Source organism: Callionymus lyra, chromosome 14 (genome assembly GCF_982586985.1).
Source record: "Callionymus lyra chromosome 14, fCalLyr1.hap1.1, whole genome shotgun sequence".
NCBI classification, from domain to species: Eukaryota; Metazoa; Chordata; class Actinopteri; order Syngnathiformes; family Callionymidae; genus Callionymus; species Callionymus lyra.
Window position 1 is genome coordinate 12,580,684 of NC_141831.1, and position 25,421 is coordinate 12,606,104.

The window sequence follows — 25,421 nt, forward strand, 5'->3', positions numbered from 1 at the left end:
AAAGATTTCCCGGCTAGTCATGGACTTAAATAAGTCGACATTTGTTTGTCAAATACTACGGGAATAATATACAATAATGTTATACTTATTTCTACACAAAGTTTCTTTTAAGCCCTAAATAAACAATCCGTTAACTCTTGTTAGCCTCAATAACCGTTTGTAGCTAGTAAGATTAGCTTAACGTTAGCTAAACAATCGCGTCACAAATGCTTGTTTTTTTAAACAGATCGCAGCACGTTTACTATAATTAATAAATAGAATATATTACACAAATTTGACTAATGAGGTCTAAGATTTTAACCAATGACCTAAAAATAACGGATAAAACGTTATTTAAAGACCTGAAAGAACTTATAAAAAAGTTTAGTGTTGAAAAACACTTCTCTTAGTGGATGTTTTTTGTGATAAGTACTCAGACACCGCTATCTGCTGGACATATTATGTAATGCAAGCTAAAGTGGTCAAGTATTTGATTTTTAAGCAACATTCCAGTGCAAGTTATTTTTAATAAACACAAGAAAAATGATATTACCTTCTGTACTGAACGCAACCTCAACCCACGTGCATTTTAAAGAGTCAATATATTCATGTTGACCTTTCAAGTTGTTTGACAAAAAACGGTAAATACATGTACAAATAATGAACTTCACTTTGGTAAATGGAGGGGAAGATAACACAAAGCTTGTCATACAAGACTGTTAAGTAATAATATACACACACATACAATTGTTGGACTAAAATTAAGTTAAAAATGAAGTGTAGCACAATATTATTTGATTAAAATCTGATAATACTTTTGTATTTTAGTTTAACAGAATTGTTTTTTTCAAAAAAGACAAGGATACCCTTAACCTATATTTTTTTGGGACATAAAGAAACACTTAAAAGTTAAATAATTGTATAAAAACAACTGCTTTTTTGTATTCCAACACATTTTCCTTGTGTAAATGTGTCACCTTTACATTAATTCTTTCTTCTTTTTCAATGTAGGTCATAATTATTGCTTCAGATCATAACGATTTAAACATATAAATGAATGGTTAAATCAGAAGTACGGACGATTTCCTGCTTTCCATTCTCGCAAGAACACACAAAAAAAACCCCCAACAACAATAAACACATTCTGATAAGTTTTCTTTTATTTAGACAACCCAAATAAAAGGCACATAACATTGCGCATGTTTATGTAATAATTTTGACAAACATACATTTAAAAAAAATGTAGGAATGTTTGACCTTTCCGCTACCCAGAAAGCCTAGCTTCTCGTATATACAAAATTACCGTTGTTAATGTTCTAATACAAAAGATTTATAAAAAAAAGGTTATTTTTTTTACCTTTCACATCTATCGTAACTACCGTATTCTTGCAACTAAAATAGTTTATACAAAGATATACATTCAACTGCTTTCACAAGGGTCCTGGAATCCAACTGAAACCCAATTTTTTTTTTTTGTCCGTAAAAATAAAAAAAAAGAGATGTTAAATTCCACAACAAATGTTTCAGTTTTATCACATTTTTCATCCAATTTGGCAAACAGGCTAGCATAGTGTATCTACGTAAATGCATAAGAACGACGAAATAAAAGCTACACTAACAGTTTCTTTTTTTTAAAAAAACAAAAAAAAATAATCAGGGAGCAAAAAAAGACGGAACATGCATAATTGCGTTTTCTTTCCAGCGTCGACTGAAAGGAAACAGCAAAGAGCTGCAACACTGTTGAGAGAAACATGGCATTCGATTTAAAAAAATAGCTCTTTGCTCACCGGCTACAGTGTCATGCACGTTCGATCCCCGTGGTAACAACGTCAACCTTTTTTTATTCCTGTCGCGCTCCTTCCAGTTGGAACTGGATTTTTAAAAAAATCGAGAAGATACAGTATTGATGCAATCGTACAGTCGTTTTTCGAGTTAGTTGGACGGCTTTTTTTCTTCTTTTAAAAACGTCAGGACGTCACGTCCCTTTTTATCGATATGTCGCCGAATCTTCGAGCACCACGATCCTTAAAGTTTCAGTAACGATTGAATAAAATAGCGAGAACTCGACGAAGCTGGACGTACACTGTTTTTTTTTTTTTTTTAGTTCATCCATTCCATTTTCAATCGAAGATGAAGGGGGTCGCAGGGGCAGCAGCCAAAGCAAAGAAGCCCAGAGTTGTTACCCCCGTCATCCCCCGCACCTCCCCCAAGGGACTTCTGGGAGAATTCTGAGGTGTTCCCAGGTAAAGCGGGAGAGTCTCTCCGACGTATTATCCTGGGTCCTAAAAAAAAAAAACGCGGTTCTACTCCGAGTCTCTCCCAAACGACACAGTGCATGTCCAGCTTCTGCAAAAGGAACCGACTACGGTAGGAACCCAATGACAAACTAGGCATTTTGTTCCTGAGTGAAGGTTCATAGTGTTATCTTAGGGTCGTTATTCACAATCAATGTTATATAAAAAAATAAACAAATACAGATAAACAAAAAGTAAAAGCCACTGCGGCGACAGCTGGCCCTTGTCTTTCCAGTTGCGGGCACTAAAGCGCCGTCAGAAAAAAAAAGAAAAAGAATAAACCAAAAAAAAAAAAAGAAAAAAAAAGTTTTTGATCTTTGATAATACTGCTGCTCAGCTGTATGGTGGACACGCTTTCAGTGCAAAACTTATTCTGACTTCATGAGAAAATACATGACTACTTAAAAAAAAAAAAAGAAAAAAAAGTGAAAAGTTTTCCGAAAAACAAGAGGACACTTTTGAGGTTTCCGCTTGAGACACAACAGAAAAGATTAAAAACATGAAAATACATTACTATGTCAACTGTACAAGTTAGTTACTGTACCTCCAGAGCAAAAAAATCTACTATTTTGAGAAGAGAGAGAGAAAAAAAAAAAAAAAACTATTGGTGAAAAAATATTCTTCCATGCAAATGGAAGCTGCTTTTGTCCCTTTTCCTATACTCATATCCTAGAATATTAAATAGTGATTAGCAGGCTATGGTTTTTAAAAAAACAAAACAAAACAAAAAAGCAACACCCAGAGGCTTTGGGAGAGAACTCGATAAAAAAATATCACCAAAAAAAAAAGAGCAAGTTATTGCTTTAGTCCGTCTCTGGTCTTCCCCCCCCCCCCTCCAAACACCCCCCAACCTGGCGTCGCCTCCGTTGTCAAAAAAGGTACAAATCACAGTTTCAATATTCTAACGACTACGCTAGGTTCTGTTCCTGATTTTCAAGATAAAAGTCCTACTTGGATAAATCTACTCAAGTGTCCGGCAGTCACTCGACAATAGCTGGGGGGGGGGGGGAGGGGGAGCCCCGTAGTGGCGGCGGCGGCGGCGAGAAAATACAGTATCTTCCAAGGTTTTTTTTTCCGGTAAAACAAAAGTCCGAAGGAAAGAAAGCGAGGAGCTGGACCTGCTTTTCTTTTCTTCTCTGGGTTTTTTTTTCGGGTTACCGTTTTTTCTCTCGCTATTACCAGGGCGGAGAGGAAGGCAAGACTTGGGACAGAAAAGGCATGCTGTCCACGGAGCGCATGGCGATGTTGAGTGGACCGGCGATATTCATTGGCATGGGGCTGGTGATGGCGACGGGGTGGGCGATATTCATGGAGCCGGAGGAGGGGATGTTGACGGAGGCGATGTTGACGGGCCCCGTGATGGTGACCGGGTGCTGCAGGCTCACCGGGGACGTGATGTTGACCGTGTTGGTGCTAATGTTCATCTGCGCCGCGATGGTCACGGCGTTGTTGTTGTTCATGTTGATGCGGTTCATCGCCGTGGTGATGGGCGCCGAGATGGTCACCGGCGTGATGGAGGCGGAGTTGCACACGTCGTTGCCGTCTGGAAAAGGGGTGGGAAGGGGGGGCACGAGAGGAAAAAAAAAGAAGCTTGAATTCGTTTGAAAAAAATAAAAAATTCACCGAAAATAATCAGCTTACCGGGAAAAACAACTGTGACAATGGGTGTAAATAAAAGTTGTTTTAAATGAAAACTAACAAAAGACGCTGCAATGGAAATGCCACCTTATATAGACCTTGTCAATGTGCGTCTAAATATTGGGACACATTTACTCGGTAGTTATTTTAATCACATCCATCATTAGAACTGGATCTGGAACAGTCGGGGTCTCATAACCACAGTTTTTGGGGCAAATTTATTAAGTCAAAATTCTATTCTGAGACCAGGGCACTGATGAGGTTTTTCTCTTGGCTTGTACAATTCGAGTGTGCAGTCTCATCATTAACCCTCGTGTTATCACGGGGTCAAGGTGACCCGAAAGGCCCTGGAAAAATAAATATGTTTGTGGTATCCCGTGTGTCGTCTCTGGGTCACGACTTCCACTGTTGCTTATGATCACATGGACCCAGGGACGACACAAGGGATACCTCAAACACATTTGTTTTTTCGGGGGTGGCCTTTGGGAGGACCGGAGATACCACAGGGGTTAAAGGGCCTATCCGCAGTTTTAAAACTAGCGTTTCTGGCTCCCTCTAGTTTCAGTGCAGAATAACTGCAATTGCAGAATTTTAGGTTTTATTTCACTGTTCTCCCTTTTTTTTTTTTTTACCCGATACGGTAAAGATATTTAAAAGCACCTTATTGATATTTATATTTTATTTTTATGGTTTATTATCAAGTTTAAATAAATAAATAAATTAACAAGCAAACATTATTACATTTGTTAATTTCTTTGTCGAAATTAAACATCCGCAGTAGATACTACTTTCACAGCTTAAAGAAAATCCCGCAATACCCCAGTGACGACTGAGGACGAGAGGATACAGTCGACTCCAGCAGCTTTTAAAGCTGACGTTTGGACATATTTTAAACAAATGAAAGCAGTAACAACTTGGTCAAAAGTCATGTGGTCTGTAAATTCTAAAACCAAGTACTCGGTCAATACTACAAATATATTCTTTTTCCGAATAGAAAAGCACTTTACCAATATAACTTACTAACATTTTCACCATATATTGTATCGTTGCCCCTGTATCTCTATAACCATCGTATCACCAGATTCTTGCTAATACACACAACTAGTAAACATTAGTTTTCAGCTTTTTTTTTTCTAAAAGTACTTCAGCACCGTCTCTGACCCACTGTCACATGGACACTTCTAAACTTTTATTTTTAACGGTCATGTCTAAGCCAATCATTACATAAAACAATATAAATAATGTTGAAACTATACATATTGTTGCTTTAGTGCCCTTTTTTAAATTCGACGCATTTTTCTTTAATAGTCATTTCATTTAGTTAGCATCTGGAATACGTTTCATTTACCTCGTCCACCAAACCCTCCATAGTGGTAACTTAAACCTGACGTGTCCAATCTGCTGTTCATGTTGTCATTTACGGAACTAGTCTTTCTACCTGCAGAGAGTGCGATAATCAAACACGCAAATTGTTAGACTGCACACACAATTGATGGGGGGGGGGGGGGGGGGGGGGGGTCGGGGGGTCCTACTCACTACTAGACGTTCATTCTATCAACAGAAATGTGCAAACAGTGAAGGATCTACGACAACAAACTAGAGGAGGGGTTTGTTTGTGTTTGTGTGTGTGTTTGTGCACATGATGTGAGCCAGTGTGTAAAGATTGAGCGGAAAAAAAAACAAAAGGGTGATAATGGAATGTATATAAAAGACGATTGATGTTGAAACGAGTATGAATATTTTAAGGAAGAGTAAATAAGTTGACTTATCAACTTGTTTACTCTATATTTAGAATTTATTTTTCCAACTTGGTTAATGCATTAAGATGTCAGAAAGTATTGTCTCAAAATATATAAAAAAAACAATATAAAAGTACCCATTCATTGAGCCAATAATCTTTAAATTTATATATACAGTATATATATGTATATACTCTAATATTTTACACTCTCGTTCTTCATGAAATTTTGTACTAAAAACACAAACTGCCAAGATAAAGCAATAACGAGTGGAAAAAAATTAACATTAATGTATACAACTTATTTGAAGAGCACTTAGAACGACTTGGAACTAGATATCAACAGGTAACAAAATACATTATAACGCGTTTAGAATAAGTTCTCATTTCAAGTCTGACTTTCGAGAGGTTTTTACTAAGATATTTTTACACGCTTTTCTCTTTAAAGTAAAATATTTCTTCACTAAAGGCAGAATAAGTTCGACCATAAAAATCCGTATGCCCTAAAGCACATTTTTGCATCATAAAACTCCACAAAAAAGAAGAATTTCGCCAACATATAATACAGTTTTATTTAGTAACGTTTAAATGTATTTTATATTTACACATTTGTAGCAACTAGTTGTAAAAAGTGAATACTTTTGCACCCATTACATTTAATGTGTTGTACTTCGAGTCCACTTCTCTTAAATCAAGTTTCTGTGAGCACTTTTCATATTTATTCTAACTAATACTAATGAATTAAAATACTTTTAACTTATAAATATTTAAACCTACATCTGTATAGAACCGACTTTGGAGATCTACGCCGACACAAACGGCATTTATTGAAAAATAAATGGCGCCATCTGCTGTTGATTTATGGTAATGCAGCATTATTATTGATTAAAGAACAGAAAAACATCCTTTATAATAAGAGTTAATTTAACCACCAAATATTGAATCAGTTTAAAGTTTTGTTGAATGGATTAAATACTACTTGTGTAGCGGTTGATTGTGTAGCGAGTCGTGTATTTGTCGTACCTTTGTTACAGGCGTTAAAGTTGGTCTGTCCGTGGGTCTTTAGGTGGCTGGTGATGTAGGCGGCGCTCAGCATCTTCCCACAGATGCTGCAGGTCACCTTGCCCTCGTGTCGGATCATGTGGGAGCGGAGTCTGTCTTTGGTGGCAAAGGCAGAGGTGCAGGCCTGGGGACGCGTCGGGGGGGTCAGAGGTCAGAGCGGTTTTGTCCGACGACAATAATGAATTCGTTATAACGAGATAATGACTCTTACCGTTACTTGACATTTAAAAGGTCTCTCTGACGAATGTACGTGTTTGACGTGGCAGCTCAAGTGGTCCGGTCTGTGGGACGGAAACAAACATGAGATCAATTATATACTGGATATATTTATGTACATATTTATTATTTTGTATCACTCGTGTCGTCTCCGGGGTCAAGATGAACGACCTCCCCCACAGCATTTTACCTTGACCCAGAGACTACCCAAGGGATAGCACAAACACATTAGTTTTCAGGTCTCTAGGTCACCTTGACCCAGAGATAAAACAACATGTTTCTATTTTTCTTACATAATCTTATACTTTAGTATATCCAACCTATTTACTAAAAGGTTAACAGCCGGCCACAAAAAACACAGAAGAAAAAACTATTAAAAAAATAAACTAATATATAAGATTAAACTAATGCAATAATGTACATGTTAAATGTATATATAAAAAATAAATCAATGAAAAGTCAATATGATGTACAATTGTAAGCCATTTTAGTATTTAAAATCAAAAGACTACATAAATAATACTATGTCATATAAAAAAAGGTTTCAAATGTTCACACTAAACTCAATTAAAAGGTAAAATTAAATAGTACACAAAGTTTCTCCTGTTTCCTGTACTTCTAAAATACATTAAAAACATAACTATAGTACTAGTGGTTTTCTTATAAATGTTTGTTGCTGTTGATATATTGAGAATTATTTATGATGTTTAATTTATTAATATTTAGTTTGTTATTATCAAAACTTATTTCGTTATTATTGTTTAAATTGTTTTTAATATGTGTATTGCATGTAATAATATATAAATGTACTGCTGAAACAGCTACAATTTGAGGGTTTATCAAAACAAATCCATCAAAAGTATTTAATAAAACCTCCTTAATGTTACCCTTAACATAAGTAAGTCATTTTTATTTGTATAGCGCTTTTCCAGACCAGGGTCACAAACGTGAGAGAACAAAATAAAAACTTATAAAATAAAAAAGCTTTTTTAACATGGGATAATATAGAGCTACATGCAAAATATTGTCAAATAGAAACCATTAAAAAACTTGTACACAAAAAAGATTAGCAACAGAGTCGCCTTCAAGTATTCATTTCAAAAAACATCTTTCCAGACGGTTCCGTCTCCTCGAGAAAAAAAAACCCAGTGTATTGCTCAACTACGACTGCGGCGTCTGGACACATACTGATGTGGTCCATTTGCTTTGATAATGAGGGTTGCAAACGCACACGGACGCGCACGCACGGCTAAAATTTCAGCCAATGGCGGTTAATTCTCCATGATCAATGGTGCGTGATTTGCTCTGGCCTACTTTCAAAAGCACCACACTGAGAGGGGGAAGATTGTGTTTAATCACTTGTTTTCTGATCAACCATTGCCATCGCCCCCCCCCCCATGAAAATAAAATAAACACGTCATTTTTACCCTTTTTTTCTACTTATTTTTTACCATTTCCAGTGGTAATGTAGCAAATAGAGATTTTTCCAAACAGGAGATATAACATTATTATATCTAATAATAATAAATCATTTTTTTAACATGTTAAATGTCAAAAAAGTTAACAGATGTTATATTTCCAAAGTAAAGTCTGTTTTATCCGTTTGAGTGCCGCAAACTTGCTTTTTTCGTCAAATACTAAGACTTATGTAGGAGTATTTGAAATGTATTTGGAATTCATTCAAGCAAGTAATGTTTAGAAAGTAGAACTACTCTCAGTCTAGTTGTTGATATTTGCTACAAGTTAGTTGTTTAAATAAATTCACGTCAATAATGGAATCAAGTAATGTGACTCATAGTAGATTAATGGTTATATTGATATATATATATTGAAGGAAACCAGTGAATACAGTATAAGATACGAGTCAAAACTAACGTTGACGGAATGGAATTTGGTATAGATGGATAGGAGATTTCAGGGAAAATTGGGTTTTCAGTTCGGTACAGCAAGTTTTATAACAAGAACAAGAACCAAGAGCAAACAAAAGAACAAAGTGCAAGGCGTGACAAAGTGCAAATATAAGGGATCCTGCCCCCAAAACTCAGAATTAAACAGCCTTATATCACGAGGAATGAGTCCCTGAGTCTATTAGTGTTGCATAGACTAAAGGACAATATACGATAATTATTAAAGTCAAAGGAGTTAAAATTATAAGCATTTTAACAGGTTTTAAGGCGGTATGTTAAGTAAGTAATTTATATTTATAGAGCGTTTTTCCAGATCAGGGTCACAAAGCGCTTAAACAATCAAAACAATACTCAATAAAATCTATACTTAAAAGGTCAAGATTCTCAGTAGGGTCATTTAATAAGTAATTTATTTTCTTTTTTTAAATCATGTAGATTTTTCTGTACTCAGTACCCCCAAAAAAACCCATTGTTTTCTTTATACAGTCAATTAAAAAAAGGGTCTTTTAATCATGTTTAATGAAAATTAAAGCTAGTTTTTTTTGGTACAACTCTTGTGTTCACGACCAAACTTCCTGTCAAACTTTGGCTCCGATCCTCCTCCGCCAGAGAAGCTGAATCATGCTACAAGTGAGTCAGTGGCAGCTGCTCCTAACAGGAAAGACTCATGCTGCTGGATCGCCTTTTTTTTTTTAGCTGCTTACATACTAATGAGAGGAATCCAGGAGATTTTTCTCAGAGGTGCCGTGACCCGGAATCTTTTTTTTTTTTTTCTTCCTCCTCCTTCTTCTTCTTTCTAATCCTGAAAAGAAGGGGGGAGGGAAGGAGTGCAGACTCCAGACAGTGGCGGTGACTCGCTTATTCAGTCCCCGTTCTCACTTTCCGGTATTGCTGATGCATCCCGGCGTCACCGCGTTTTGGAGGAACGCCCGAAAACTGCCCTGCACAGCACACGGATAATGTTACCGCTTGGCAAGCGTTCATCGCGCGCTAATGTTTTTCCTGCCGCTGGTGTGAAACCCTCCCTCGATGCTGATTCATGCAACCTTTTAAAAAATCTTTTTTTCAAAAAACACTCGACCGGGCCGGGTCGTAGACGACGTGACCCGAGCGTGGGCCGCATGGTCGGGTGGATTCCCAGGGGAGAGGGGACGCCATGACAAGGTGGCGGGAAGCGCAAAGTGACAAGTGACCCCTCCCCCCCTTCTTTGATAGTGCACGGCCACTGGTGCTCCCCCATGTGTGACTGTTTTAACATGTGCTTGGGATGGCGTGTGTGCGGGTGACGGGGTGCGGGGGGGGGGGTTCGATTGCATGTAAACCACTCGGTTGCAAGGGCTGCTGAATAGAGGATTATTTCTTATAGGGGAAGAGATTGATGGCGACACCGTCGGCCCGAGCCGTCAAAGGGTTGAGAGCGACCTGTAATTTATGTTTGGACCCTCGGCGTACGCAGACCTCAGGATTCAAATTGAAACGATTGAGAAAGGAAGTTGCAACGTAAAAATTGCAATTGCGAATCGATATAAAGTCGATTTTAACATAGAATATTCTAGTTAGTGTTTGTTGCATGTCAAAGTTTAAATTAATTGCTCAAAAAAATAAGATATATATTTTTTTTTAAATGTTGAATTTAAAGTATGGGGCGCTTAGAAGCGAGCAACCATTTCAAATGTCCACATTAAAATGAAAAGATTGTCATGACAAATTAACAGATTATTTTTGGACAATAATAATTACACTAGTTTAAAAATATTTTCAAAGAAAATGTGTATTTTAGGCCCGTTTAAAAAAAGAAAAAACTCAAATCTAATGATGAATGAGGGGATAAATTGGTGTAAGTATTACAGACACGATATTAAAGTTATTTAGGTAAAAGTAATTCAACAAAACCATGGATGGATTCTAGTTCGTAAAGCGGACACTATATTAAGTATAGTATAGAGTATAATAAGGTGTTTTTGCCAAAGTATTTATAAACTGGTGTAATTTTTAATGTTAAATCTCAAAGAAATAAAAAATGTTGTGCAGTTCAGGCCTACTTCAAAAAGTTTTAAAACAAGCAAAAAAAATGGAATAATTATTAGGAGATGAAAGACGCACTTATTTGGGTAAAAATAATACAACAAAACCATGGATTCTAGTTAGAAAAGCGGTAACTATATTCTTAATTGGCACAAGTATAATAATTTGCCAATGTATTTATTAACTGGTGTAATTTTGAACATAACATTTCAAAGAAAATGTTGTGCAGTTCAGGTCTACTTCAAAAAGTATAAAAAAACATATAAATCTAATAATTATTAGGAGATTAAATATTTAAGTAATCCCGTTATTTGGGCAAAAATAATACAACAAAATAAATACTGTGGCATCTAGTTAGAAAAGCGGAAACTATGTTCTCATTATGAGTTGTTATTTTTCATGTAAAATTTACAAGGAAATGTTAAGGCCTACTTCAAAAAGAAGCTCAAATCTCTAAGAAGATGAAATTGTGTAAATATTTAGGGAATACGCTGTCAATAGGGTTAAAATAATACCATACTACAAACACCATGACATCTAGTATGACAACTCTGCGGCGAGAATTCTGACCCGCTCTAGTAGAAGAACTCACATTTCTCCGGTCCTTAAAACTCTTCACTGGCTTCCAGTTTCTTTCAGGATCAACTTTAAAATTCTGGTTCTTACTTTCAGATCTATTCATGGTCAGGCTCCTCCTTACATCACTGATCTGATCAAGCCTTACACCCCAGCTCGGGCTCTGAGGTCTGTGGATCAGAATCTACTTATGGTTCCACGCACACGGCTCAGGACCAGAGGAGAGAAATCTTTTCAGGCTGTTGCTCTTAAGCTTTGGAACGATCTTCCTCTCTCTTTGCGCTTGATGGATCTACTGACTCCTTTAAGAAACATCTTCAGACGTTTCTATTTGTTCAGGCTTTTCCTTGAATTTCTCGAACTCCTGTGTTGTTCTCAGTATTATCTTGATCTTTAAAGTATGTACTTTTTTGAGTATGGTTTTGATTGTTTAAGCGCTTTGTGACCCTGGTCTCGAAAAGCGCTATATAAATAAATATTACTTACTTACTTACAAGAGGAAACTGTATTTTAAAAATGGCACAAGTATTAAAGTGTTTTTTGCTGGGTTTCAAACTGTAAACAAGGAATACAAGTGGTTACATCACGACCATTTGACCAGAGTGTCAAATTAAAAAAAGGTTTGTTGGCCTCTTCGGGCTATTTTTAGCCGTGATTTAGTCACTTTGACCCTGGAATGCTGGCGGCGGAATGTAAAAATGAGATTCGGTCTCCGCTCCCGACATGTCAAACGTGGTTCCCAGTGGCACACTTCCTGTTTACAATAGCTTGTTTGATGTTGACCGAAGGCATGTGAAGAAAGTGTTGCTCGTATTGACCGAGGCTGAGAATACCAGCACCACGCTCACGCCCACGACGTCGATGATGTCTGCTGGCAGGGTTCTCATGCCGGGCTGGATAGTTTCACATCAGAATCATTACATAATCAACAGGAACGACCATTATCCTAATAACACCGTGTGCAAATGCATGTTTAGCAGAACCTCACGCTGACTCCACCCACGCCTGAACTATACAAGGAATCTACAAAGATATTCGATACAGTAACAGTATCTGCTCCTGAAATCCGGGGCCAACAGTGAACAAGCACTTCGGTAATAACAACAACAGAACCTTGATACATAAAGCATTTCCCCAAATCTTAAGAATATGTTTAGTTGATGTTTATAAGGTTCAACACAAGTTTAATTTCTGTAAATTTACAGTCACTGAAGCAAAGTTTTAGGCATGTATCCTCGTCTGAAAACACATTATAAATGTTTTACTAGTTTGTGTGATCATCTCGCTTGAATCTCGTGATTCAAACTCAAGTACCGGGGGCCAAATATGGCCCTCCGAGTCAATTAATGTGGCCCGCCAGGTGGTTAGCTCATGTCAAAGTAGATCAAGGTTGATGTTGATATCGTGTCCTATAAAGACGCTAATGTTGAAGATAAAATAAGTACCGTACTTTCTGCATCATAAGGCGCAGTTAAAAGCCTTTAAATTTCTCAAAAAACCACCACGCCTTATAATCCGGAGCACCTTATATACTGTATGAACATTACCTGGTGTGTGACTTGTTTACAAACAGTTTCTTGACTCGTGGAAAACGTCATTGCGTCATCACGGGTGTGGGATTAACGACGCACATCACATCATGGCGGACGTCTATGGAGTAATATTACTGCCACCAGTTTGAGCGAGTCTGTCTTGGTTGTTGTACACTCAAAATCACTCTGCTGCGCTCCCAACCAGTCATATATGCGTGTTCAACAGGTCATACGCTCTAGCCGTCATACATGCGCTCAACTTCTCTGCTTTGCACTCAACATTTGTCTGCTCACAACACCAGTCTTACACGCTGCTGCTTGAAGCCTTGAACATCATTTGAACACTGTTACCATGGGAGTGAACGGAGTTGTCAGAACGATATGATGTCTTTAAGATTTTGGCCACTTCTGTGATCGAGTTTGAATTCTCCCTTAAAAGGTTTAAACAAGTAATAAACATTATCATTTTATCAACTATTCTAAGCAACTACTTGGGGCAAACATCCACTTAAAAATGTCTTACCTGGAGAAGCCTTTCCCACAAACAGAACATACGTAGGGCTTGTGAACGCCGCCGTCATGAGAGCGAACGTGGTAGGTCATCCTGTCCTTCCTTTTAAAGCGCTGCTGACAGATCGGGCACTCGAACGGCTTTTCGTCCGAATGGGAGAGCTTGTGGCGGTTCAGGTGGTAGACGTCCCGGAAGGCCTTCCCGCACATCTCGCACCCGTGGTTCTTCTTCACGGGCTTGGGGGGCTTTTTGGGGATGTTTTGCTGCTGCATGTTCCCCATGGCGGACGACGTCATGATACTTGTCCCTGAGGAGACCGAAGTCGTCGCCGTGGAGAGGATACCAGCTACCGTGGAGATATAAGACTGCTGGCCATTGTTCTCGCGTGGCATGGTGGAGATCATGGGCACCATAGTGGGGGCGGTCTGGGCGGTCTTCTTTGGCCGTGACACCATTTTGATGCCGGTGTGGCTGGACTCATGGCGTCTTAGGTGGTAGCTGTCCCGGAAGGCCTTGTTACAATAACCGCAAACGAACGGCGTTTTGCCCTTGTGTTCCTTCTTAATGACGGGCACCGGCTGCCTGGAGCCCCCGCCGCTCGCCACATTGTCTTTGAGGAGTTCGGCGGCGCTGGAAGGATTCTTCTGGTCTATTTGGATGGGCAAAAGCGGCTTTTGGTCTATTTGGATGGGCAAGATAGGCTTCTGGTCGATCTGATCGTTCCCTGCGTTGAGTAGAGGCAGCAGGCTGTTCTGGGCCACCTGGTGTTGGTGGTGGAGGGCTTCATTGGCCTGCTGGGGGAGTCAAACAAGAACATATGAGCGATGGAGGCAAAGCATACCAAAGGGATACCATACCCTATTCCCCCCCGGAAAATAAACCTGGTCAACAAAGTTGTTTTAACCACCATAAGTAACCCTTATCATGCTAAACATCTGTATCGTACAAAGGGAAAAACAAGTTACTATTACAATTTGGTAAAGACTTGTCAACGGGTTTCACACATACGTTTACAGATTATCAACATAATCCAGATGTCTAAACCAATTGTATCACTCTTTTGTGAAGTGCCAATCAGGAGTTCGGTCGATGGTAGGGTCGCTCCAAAAGACAAGAATATGGGTCAGCAAAAGAAGACAAAACAACAAGGATTCAAGTGACACAGCAACCTCCTGGGTATTTGGCCTCAACCCACACTATAGTCTTGAGACGGCAGATGCAAATTGATTACGACTGCTGCCACAACACGGGTGAGGGGACGTGACAGGCGGCAATTTAGAGCAGCAACAACCGTGCAGGGTACTTTTGGGTTATTTAATGATAAAATGAGGCAAAAGTTTGGAGCGTCCGAGTTTCTACGAACCAAACTAGAACATAGCCCTTCAGGAAGTTCATTTATTACTGCATGCAGTTTAGTCGAGTCTCTAAATTATACCACACACTGAAACTTGTAAAGAGGGTCAGAACTCACGGACCTTGACGACCCAAAGTAAAATGCGACATGACTCGACTATAGAACGTGTTCCCCAACCTGACCTGACCCGGCACGACCTTTAGGGCTTACCAAGCCCTGAAAAACAGCTTGAGATGTTTCGAGTGTTCTTCTAAAAGCGGGGGAAAAAAAAGAAGATCTTATCTGGCATATTTGCCATTTAATAATACGATATTAATGACGCCCATTTCTGTACATCAATTAATATGTTTCCTTGATACATGAAGTGACATGTTAGAAAGTACAAACTTGGAGTAGCTCTTTAAGTTGTTAAAACGTTTTATTTCATTGAATGATAAGGCTGTTGATATCATATTAGACCAAGCTGTACAATTATCACCAGAGCTGCATCCACACTTTTAGTATTGCATTAATGTAAATTCCCTGGTTTTTAACCACATACCATCCCCTACTTCTATCAGAGAAATACCATCTCAACTATTTTATTAGTTAAATAGATAGAAATTGTTTATCCTGTTTGTTTGATTGAAATTGTTTAATGAAATCATTCAACCAGTTTTTTTTTTTTTACAGTATATCTGATTCGCAATGGTGATACTTTACGTTTTTATCCACTTGTAAAGGTTTTTTTTTTAATGCAAAAATCACACAATATTAAAAGCATTGATGCAAGTGGTTGCTCATGAAAATGTATAGAATACAGACTTTATTTTATTAGTTAAATAGATAGTCTTATTCTACATAACACAAGGGTTCCATCTCTGACTAATCAAAACTAATATCTGGGAATTTAAGCAAGTTAAGCAAGTATAGATTTAAGTTAAATTTCTTTAAAGCAACTTCACTGAAGTCCAATACCATTTCAAGTAGAGCCTTGTGTAGTTTCACTGCTCAAATACTCTGCTCAAGTTTATTTAAGGACCATTTCATGGCTTAAATCTAGCAAACAAGGCGGGGAAATCAATATATTGCGATATTGAAGGCACAACGATTTATGTGTACTGTAGTATTGCACAAGTACTTGACTCTTGGTGAAGTCGCAGTCGTAACTTCTTTAAATTGTTTTAATATATGTCCAAACATCCCCTATGAAAGTGGCTGGAGACGACTGTATCCTCTCGTCCTCAGTCCTCTCTAGGATTTCAAGATAATATATTGCCAGTCAATTAATTTAACCACACTTTAAGCAACTTTGATGGTATAGATAAGGCAGTACTCAACTGCTTTCAGCATGTAAACGAGACTTTCAAATAAACATCCACTAGTAAGTAATATTTATTTATAAACACCTTTCTAGACCAGGGTCACAAGGCCCTTGAAAAATCAAAGGCAATACACAAAATACCTACAAATTAAAAAACGTTAAAAAGGCCAAGACGCAAGACAAACATTGCAACAAAAATGAACGCTGTAATATTTCTATGTTGACTGTAAATAAAAATAACTCATAATAACTATAACAAATAGTGTCTACTCTACTCTTCTAAAGATGTTCATGCATGTACATGGTGTATATTTTTACTTTCATCAGAGCAGAAGCAACCGATTCCCCAAATACTCATTAGGCGAAATATTCAGAGAAAGGATTACTCGCGTAATACTCAAAACTGAAATTCCTCCGGAATGCGGTCGAACCCGAGGTGAGAAACTCTAGCGCCTCCTTCCGCAGACATCCGGAAAAAGGGGATTCTCTAGTAAGATGTAAACAATTTATTTTTGCAGTGATCAGACGTTCACAAACTAAGCCGTGTTGTCAGCCACCAGCAAGAAAGGCCACGGTGAAATGCTTGACCTTTCCCTTTGAGGTTCAATCATCCATCCAAGAAGGCCAGCCAAGAAAAAAAGAAGTTGCAAGAGAGGAGGCAGGGGACAAAAAAAAAAAAAAGAAAAAGAAAAATGAGCCACACAATGTGCTCCTTATGCCATCCAGTCTATTGTGAAAACACAAATCTGAGCAGTGATGCACTAGGGCCTCAGCAGGGGTGCTTTGTATGCTCATCTTCATTGATTTGGTTCATCTATTCATGAGACAGGGACATTGTTTATCCACACACCGCGCCGCCGCTAAACTAGCCGCCATTCCGCCCGACGCGGTCGGACCTGGGAAAACCCGGCAGTGAATGCCACCCGACCGATCCCATTTGTCTAAACACCTGCTCGCACTCGCCACCTTTCCAGGATTAGGGCCTTCGTCGCCGCCGTCGTCATCATCATCATGCCAACGCTAGCTCGTCCGCTGGCACACCAGGGGTGAGGAGCGAGGGGGGGCTTTATGTTTGGTCGAAGAAGGCGGGGGGGTTGGTGGGTTCTTTGTGAGTCTTGTGAACGGGCAGACAGGGCCCGCCGCAGACAGCCCGGCCCCGATACAGAGGTGCTAGGGCCTGGTAAGCTGCTGTGCCTTCATGCAGCTCTGACCACTTTGACACAAATGCGCTCCGACAACTGAGGCTGCTTGCTCATAAATAACATCAAAATGGAGGGGAGTGTCCCGGTGGCTCCACGGGCCACTGTAGGGCTCACGCTCTGAGTCAGATTATGCACTGTCTTTCCTCAATCTTTTGTGTCACACTCTGCAGCTGCCCGCTGTAATCCCGCCGTACACAATGCAAAAACTATAATTGGTAACAAGAAGAAACCGATTGTGGGAGTGGAGACACAACCGGTGAAACCATTGTCCTCTAGCAGGTTTAAAAAAATATATATATATATCTTTGGGATGCAGTCAAATGGGGGGGACATACAAAAAAAAACAACTCGTTTTCTGGTCGTATTTTTGGAGCCAACTTTACTGGCTGAAAGTGAAAGAAAACATGCAAGATCATGATCCATCGCTGCACGTCTCCCCATGCGCGTCACCTTTGACCCTTTAACCCAATTACTTTTTTTTACAGAGCGTTATATTGTGGTCGGGCGCAACTTCCGTGCGGTAATTCAGCCGCGCTTTGATGCCAAAAACCACCGCAAAGTTTCAACAGACTGAAGTGGAGTAGATGCCTTGCGGGGAAATGTTGTGAGACCAGCTAAAAAAAAAAAAAAGGCTCAGAAAGTGAATTGGGAATAGTAGTAGTAAAAAAAAAAATTGTTCTCATGCCAAGAGGAAAACAACACGAAACAAAGACGACTAAATCCTGTCAATACACATGCCGTTAATTACCGTAATAATGCATTAGTTTAACACATGAATTGTGGTCATTTAATGGTTCTAGTCACTCTTTGTTTCAAGATAGCTCTGTTTGTTTCATAGTGTCTTACTATAACTAGTATAACATTCAAGCTAAACATGAAATCAATAATGGGTTAATATGGATTTATTAGAAGCTATGAAATCAAATGATGCTTCACGAGATTAGTCGTTATGTAGCGCGTGTTCAAAAATGGATCAGGGGCCGAAAACTACTATTTTTGGGCTAATCTCAAATGTACTAATCCTGCCACTATCCTAGTTTAAAAATGAGTATAAAGGTAAGTAAGTAATTTGTATTTATATGGCGCTTTTCCAGACCAGGGTCAAAGCGCTTAAACAATCAAAACAATATTCAATAAAATATATACTTTAAAGGTCAAGATAACACTGAGAACAACACAGGAGATCCAGAGAATCAAGGAAAAGCCTGCATGAATAAAAACGTCTTAAGTTATGCAACATCTGATCTAATTTTCAATAGACCTGAATTTAGATGACTATTCCAAGACGTTCTCATCTTTTTAAGTATATATTTTATAGGGCATTGTTTTGATGGTTTAAGCGCTTTGTGACCCTGGTCTGAAAAAAGCTCTCTATAAATATAAATAACTTACTTATGTGTTAATAACAGGCATCTTTGACTAAAAATGGTCAAATAAAATCATGTGAAATCAACAAAAGAGGAGCAATTATTTGAAATTAATGAAGTTGCTATAATAGAAATTGTGGTCTACTACTACCCGTACATGTCTGAAGGGAGATGACCCGGGGTCATTATAGAAAAGGTCAGAATGACCAAAACAAGCATCTCTACACGAAGAAATACCCTCGCCAGATGGCCAGACTACTGATATTCCCCTGTAGATTGATGAATCACTCGATCCTAGAGTGGACATTTGTAAGCAAGTCATTTTTATTTGTAAGACATGAATTGAGATGATTTCCTTTTCTTGTAAAACATAATTTAGTTTGAGGAGAGTACAAATCTCTGCATCGTTCTTTTTTTCACCGCTTATTTATGGAGAGTATTTTCAGTTTGAATGTGTGGACGCGGTTTTTAAAAGCATATCTGTGGCTTTTCAGTCACCTTTCAGTCCAACATGCTCCCAGCTGTTGACAACGTCTCTCGAAAATGCAACAATACACGACAGCGCCTGTTACGCAACACAAATACGCCACAGGAGTATAGATGATAGAAACTATATATCCTTGAATCAAGCATACAAGCAATATGAACTTTATATCTTTCGTTTTTTGGTTTGTGGAGAATTAACACGTTTAGACAATATTTCCCTTTGGTCTCACGGTCACTAACTATGTATGAGAATATAATATACTGCCAGTCAATTAAATTTATTTCACTCTAAAAAAAACTTTGAGGATATTGATAAGGTGGTACTCAACTAGTTTCTGCATGTAAATGGGAATTGCACCGATAAACATACACTAATACCTCATGATATAGTGGATACACTTTTGATACCTGGATTAACTTGTATACAAAAAGTTAAACACGTTGGGTTACTGAAGGAAATACACAAATCTGTGATTGATATTCAATATATTTATAGTGTTTATCTTATGCGTCTTGGCCCTTTTGAAGTATTTATTTTAACTGTGTATAGTTTTTGATATTTAAAGCGCTTTGTGACCCTGATCTAGAAAGGCGCCTTACAAATAATTATTACTTACTTACCAAGTATTACTGTACTCCTGATGTAATACATCTTGTTAAAGTCTGAGAAAACATTTATTTGACAGGTAAATGCAGAACTAAATATACGACAACTGTAAGATACATAGAAACGACCTGTAAATGTTGTATTTTTTGTAGTATTTGGAACGGGGCGCATCTTAAAAGCAATGTGTGTACGAATGTAATAATTAACAACTTTTTCCTGCTTCTTAACATCTTAACTGGGGAGGAAATAAGTGTAAGATAATAAGACCAATCCAACATGGCAGAAATAAACAGTGACATACAAGTGAAACGGTTTTGACGCTGGCGGTTGCTCATCTTTACGCAGGGGCTTTAAATATAACTGCACACAGATTTACATAAGACTGTGTGAAGTACATAATACATGCAGGGTTTTTTTGGCCGAATGCCAGATACCGCGACAACAAATCACACCGTCCATCTGCCTGTTTCCATCAAGGAAAGAATAGTGATGCAAGAAAGAGTCGAGCCGTTTAACAGCTGAGGGAAATGAAAAGACGCACCATCAACCCCGCGATGGATGACGACAGATGTGATCGAATGTTTTCGGTTAAATCAGTACTTTGTGTACTGGTAAACAAGGCCGCGGATGACATTTGGATACTTTAAAAAAATGTATGTACATTTAACGTTTACATGGTTTAGATTTGTGATTCATAATTGAACAGTCATACCTGTATCTAAAAGCAAGTGAATGGCTGTATTTGGTCCTTTGTTCAGTTTTGTCAGTGATTTAAAACAAACTAATAAAAGGAAAAACAATATATTTTTTGATTAAGGAGCCGTCTTACCTTTACAAATTCCCAGTACATGACACCTCTAATGGGCACAGGTGCTGCAAAATGCAATACATCAAAATGTCTAATTACTTTATTAACATATTTAAGTAAATAATGTGGCACATGGGATTAGGCAGCACAAGTAAGTGTGTTTTTACGACAATGACAGACCAACTTCAAATCCTAAAAAGTAGATTGATGTAAACTTTTTACTATTGTATTTGTCCTGCAAAAGTTATTCTTAATTCAACGATCATTACTTGGAAACAACATTAATATCAGCTCCCTCACATCTGGCCATTTTTTTTAAACCATATTCCCAGAAATAAGTCCTATATAATAGTGTTTTTAAGTCAAGAAAATGTAGTAATATCCACAAAATGTTTTTATTTTCTTAAAGTAAGAGGAAGCATGCGATAAAAAGAGGAGATGTTGTAGTGGTTTGTGGTTATGGAAAGTTAAATATGTCACTACAGATGATACAGCAGAAAACTGAATTACAAAATATAACCAGTAAGTAAGTAATTTGTATTTATATAGCGCTTTTCCAGACCAGGGTCACAAAGCACTTAAACAATAGAAACAATACTCAATAAAATATATACTTTAAAAGGTCGAGATATGCAACCTCTTACATTTAGAAAAAACTTTATTTAAATGGATGCGAGTGACAAAAACAACAAGGATGCATTTAGCTGCTAAATTCCATTAAAAGAAGTTCCTATCATTTTTTATTTAAACTCAAATCATTTAAAAGTGTCGTCTTATTTTTAAACTTATCACATAGTCGAATAATGATTTGCTTTGTGAGATTTAAGGAAAGGACATGACAGGTAAGATCTGATTTAAGAAACTACTTAAAATGAAGCCAGTGACTTATAAATAGAAGTGATGAAACACAACAAAAGGGCAATATTAAGGAGCAGTTATAGAGCAATATATAGTTATACAAATGGCATTTATACGGGGGAAAATACGTGTTTTCAAACTCCTGTATATGTGCTTTGAGTGGTCGAGCATTTGCACTCTTAGCTACGACGCTAAAAAAAATCGTGGCTAGTTATTTTTGTTTACCAGCAACACAGAGTTGTAGCCTTCGTTAGGCCAAAGCGGGCAAGCTATCCATTAAAAAAAAAAAACAACAAAAAAAACAACACAGCTCCATTTTGAAAAAATCCATGCAGGAGTCAGTCACACAAACGACAGGATTCTCTCTCAGTGTCGCCAAATAGATCGTCGATGCTAATTCCAAAACCTGCTACTTGTAATGCTAAGTGTTAGCCAAAATGTTGTGTTGCATACTTTGCGTTCCTTGGCTTGCAAAATAAAAATAAAAATAAAAGCCGAAGAAGGTTCGTTACTAAAAAACACACCACGGCTTTTTTTTTTACTTTTGCACGAAAAAAAACCCCCAAAATCTGTGGATTAAAAGCAAGTGTGGTCGGGATAGATAGCATAAACATGTGCATGGTGAGGGGGGAAAGTTGACCACATATTTTTTTTTTAACTTTTCCTTCTTAATAAAAAAAACAACCGATCGCAGATGTAAAAAAAAAAACAGCGATACATCCCATCATCATCATCATGGTTACAAGGGGGTCCGATCAAACCTCCTTCAGTCCAGTGGCGAAGAAGAAGAAAAAAAGGACCATCGATTCTAACGGTCCTGCATGTTTTTTTTCCCCGAGTTACCGAAGTAACTTTAAGCAAAACGTAAAAGAAGCGTCGATTTAAACCACACAAAAACGTGCATAGCAGAATAAACAAGGTTTTTTTTTTTTTTAAACCAGTAGTGATTTTTTTTTTTTGTTCTGGCGTCATTCTCCAGTCTCACAGCTGGACGTCTGCATTCATACATCATTGTTTTCTCAACCCCGTCCCGGAAAACGAGAAATAATCTACGACGAGTGGTTTTTTTTTCGCTACCCATTGGTGACGAGTCTACGCGGGGATTTTTTATGTGTTTTTTTAAATTAAAAATAAAAGGGCAAACTTACTTGAAAGAGAAACGTACTCCAGCTCGGCTCCATTTCCACACTTACTAATTCTGTAGAAGCCTACAACAAAGCAACCAAACATGGCAGCTCAAACAACTTCCGATAACCTCACCGGGACGTACCAAACGAGGCCGAAATGTAGGGGGGAGGTGGCGCCACAATTGTCGTGTACATTTTTTTTTAAAACCCTCAAATAACTTTATTTACTTTACTAAAATTCAATAAATATATTTCTTATTAATCCAACTTTAAATGCGAATTGATTGGCTTTAAAACAAGTATTTCAGAAAATGCATGGATCCGATAACCTCCCCCCCTCAGACAGTTGGTTCCGTCCCTCATTCTGCGAGCGCATTTCTTGTTGTCGAGGCATGTGGTTGTTTTATAGATAGCGTTTCATTTCGAATATTAATCACACGTTTCCTTTTACAATATTTTTTTTCCACTGGGTGTTGTGTCACCATGCAGGGGATGTTTCTCTCACCCGGGTCTCCGATGTACTCCAGGGGGGAGTTTTTTTTTTTTTTTTAGCGGGAACAAACCCGCGTACACAGCAGTTCAATTTCATTCATAGGAAGGAGATGAATGGAGAAGGAAAGACTGTAAAGCACATATATCGCCTCTAGTGGATCAGACGTATAATGGATTTTCGTTCGGTCTGGATTTGATAAATAAAAACAATAGTAATAAAGAAAATAATTCCCCGATCAGTTATATATAGATTTAGTCGCAGTACGTATGTGGAATATATATCCCTTTTTTGTAAGCAGTCTTTTCAGATCATAAAAATGATTCAAATCGATGACGTCATTTATCGTGACTAATAATTGACGTAATACAGATTTAGAAATTGAGTAACACTATATTTTCATTTAATTATAATGTACGTTTCACCTTATTTACAAGTTACAAAAAAAAAATCTCAATAAAATGTTATTATTTATCCGGGTAAAGCAGAAGAAAAAGACCCAAATATCAAACATCATTGTCTTACTTAATATCTATGTTTACCTTATTATAACGTCCTTTCATCCCTCTGATTTAACCAGCAAAACCTGAATTACAAAAATGGTACTTTGTAATAAACGGAAGCTACAAATAATAAAAAAAACAATCTTTAAATCTACATGAGTAATTATTAAACAATTCTAACTTCAATCAAGACCAATGAATCTGCAATAACAACCTCCCCCCAAAAAAGGTGCTGGGTATAATCCTGGCTATGAATTATGTGGGTACCACAATTTTAATGGATAAGGATTTACATATTCAGTTTCATTTTGTGAGCAAAACAACCCAAAGCAATTTATGAGCCCATAATTCACGAAGTCCTCATAATATAGTACATTTACAGGCTTTGTAAAGTAGAATAATAATGATGTTTTCCTTCTGATCAATTTTTAATAGATGTGACCCAAATTCTTATGTTCAGTATGACTAATAATTGACATAATACAGTTTAATGTTTAAGGGATTTCAGATTTAGTGAATAATATACCTATATACATCTTATCTTACTCCATGTAATCTCAGTAATATTTCTTTTTCTGCTTTGTTTACAAGTAACAGAAAATATAAAGAAAATGGTTATTGTTGTTATTGTTTGTACGACCCCGAAGAGGATAAATATCACATACAAATATCAAACCTCATTGGCTTACTTGATTATGATTAAGGTAAGTTAAGGTAAGACTTTATTGATCTTTATTGATTTATTGATTATGATGAATATCACCATTTACTATATTATAACATCCTTCCATCCCTCTATTTAAACCATCTAAACATGAGTAAAAGAAATGGTGTTTGCATTCAAAACATGCTAGAAAATCAACAATTTGTAAAAATCATGAATTCTTATTAGAACATTTCTAAGTGTAGCCCAACAGTTTGAAAACAACTGTGTTTGATCCTCGCTATGATTTATGGTGATACTTCATTTCATAAGTGATCTTTATGAACATATTTACTTTCACCTTTTGAGGTCCAAATGAATAAGTAAAAACAATAGCAATACTTAGACTATATATACTTTGCTAAAACTCATTTAGTTCATGATTATATTAATAAGACATTACGCATGATCACATTTTTTATCTTCCTCAAGTTCAAGTTATTTTATTAAATACAACTACAAAAATATACATGTATGCAAGACATACAGCATAGATGAAATGTTAGTCCTCTCAGACAATGCAAAACATTAAGTAGATAATAAAAATGACCAAAAAAAGTAAATAAAATATCACAATCATGGGGTGTAATAGTGTTGATAGATTTCTAAATAGATATAAGTCAACTTGTGGCTATGATTCATATTCAATATTTGGGGGGGCGGGGGTGTGTGTCGTCATGCACCCACCCACCCTTTATTAGTCAACCACCTTTTATTAATCACCCACATTAGAGTTTTTCACCACACATTTTATTAGTCACCCACATTGGAGATTCACCCACAAATGCCTCAGATTCCAGAGAGTGTCGCTGTTCTGCGGTTAACTTGATTCACTACCTGCTGCCTTCACTGACTGTAGGAATTATGACAAACAGATGAAACAAATGGTTCATCAGTCGCTAGTATAAGTGTTATTTAGTATCAACTTTGAAATAACACGTGTATATGTTTATTGTATACAATTCGTATAGTTATTTACACGTTCTTCTGTCTTATTTAAATGTGAGCTCAATTCCGCTTCTGACATTTCTAGCGCGTGCATTTATTTTCGGGCGCTTACAGCCAGTTCGTGAACGCACCACCAAGTGCGTTCCGCCGCACCTGCTCCTGCTCCAAGCAACTAAAATACTACAAA

At 37.6% G+C, this 25,421-nt stretch overlaps 1 protein-coding gene across 2 annotated transcripts; it reads right to left on the reverse strand.

Moving 5' to 3' along the window:
- Window positions 1-1,121: 1,121 nt before the first annotated feature.
- Window positions 1,122-22,734, reverse strand: LOC148066050 (vascular endothelial zinc finger 1-like). 2 transcript variants are annotated; one of them, XM_087806748.1, is made up of 6 exons: window positions 22,612-22,734; window positions 13,491-14,272; window positions 6,923-6,992; window positions 6,673-6,835; window positions 5,260-5,349; window positions 1,122-3,816 (listed from the first exon to the last, which is right to left on the reverse strand). In XM_087806748.1, exons 1-6 carry the CDS (start codon window positions 22,642-22,644, stop codon window positions 3,449-3,451), a joined length of 1,506 nt encoding a protein of 501 aa, XP_087662874.1. In that variant the 5' UTR covers window positions 22,645-22,734; the 3' UTR covers window positions 1,122-3,448. The 2 variants fall into 2 exon arrangements, with proteins under 2 accessions (XP_087662874.1, XP_087662875.1); XM_087806749.1 differs by lacking the exon at window positions 5,260-5,349.
- Window positions 22,735-25,421: the final 2,687 nt, after the last annotated feature.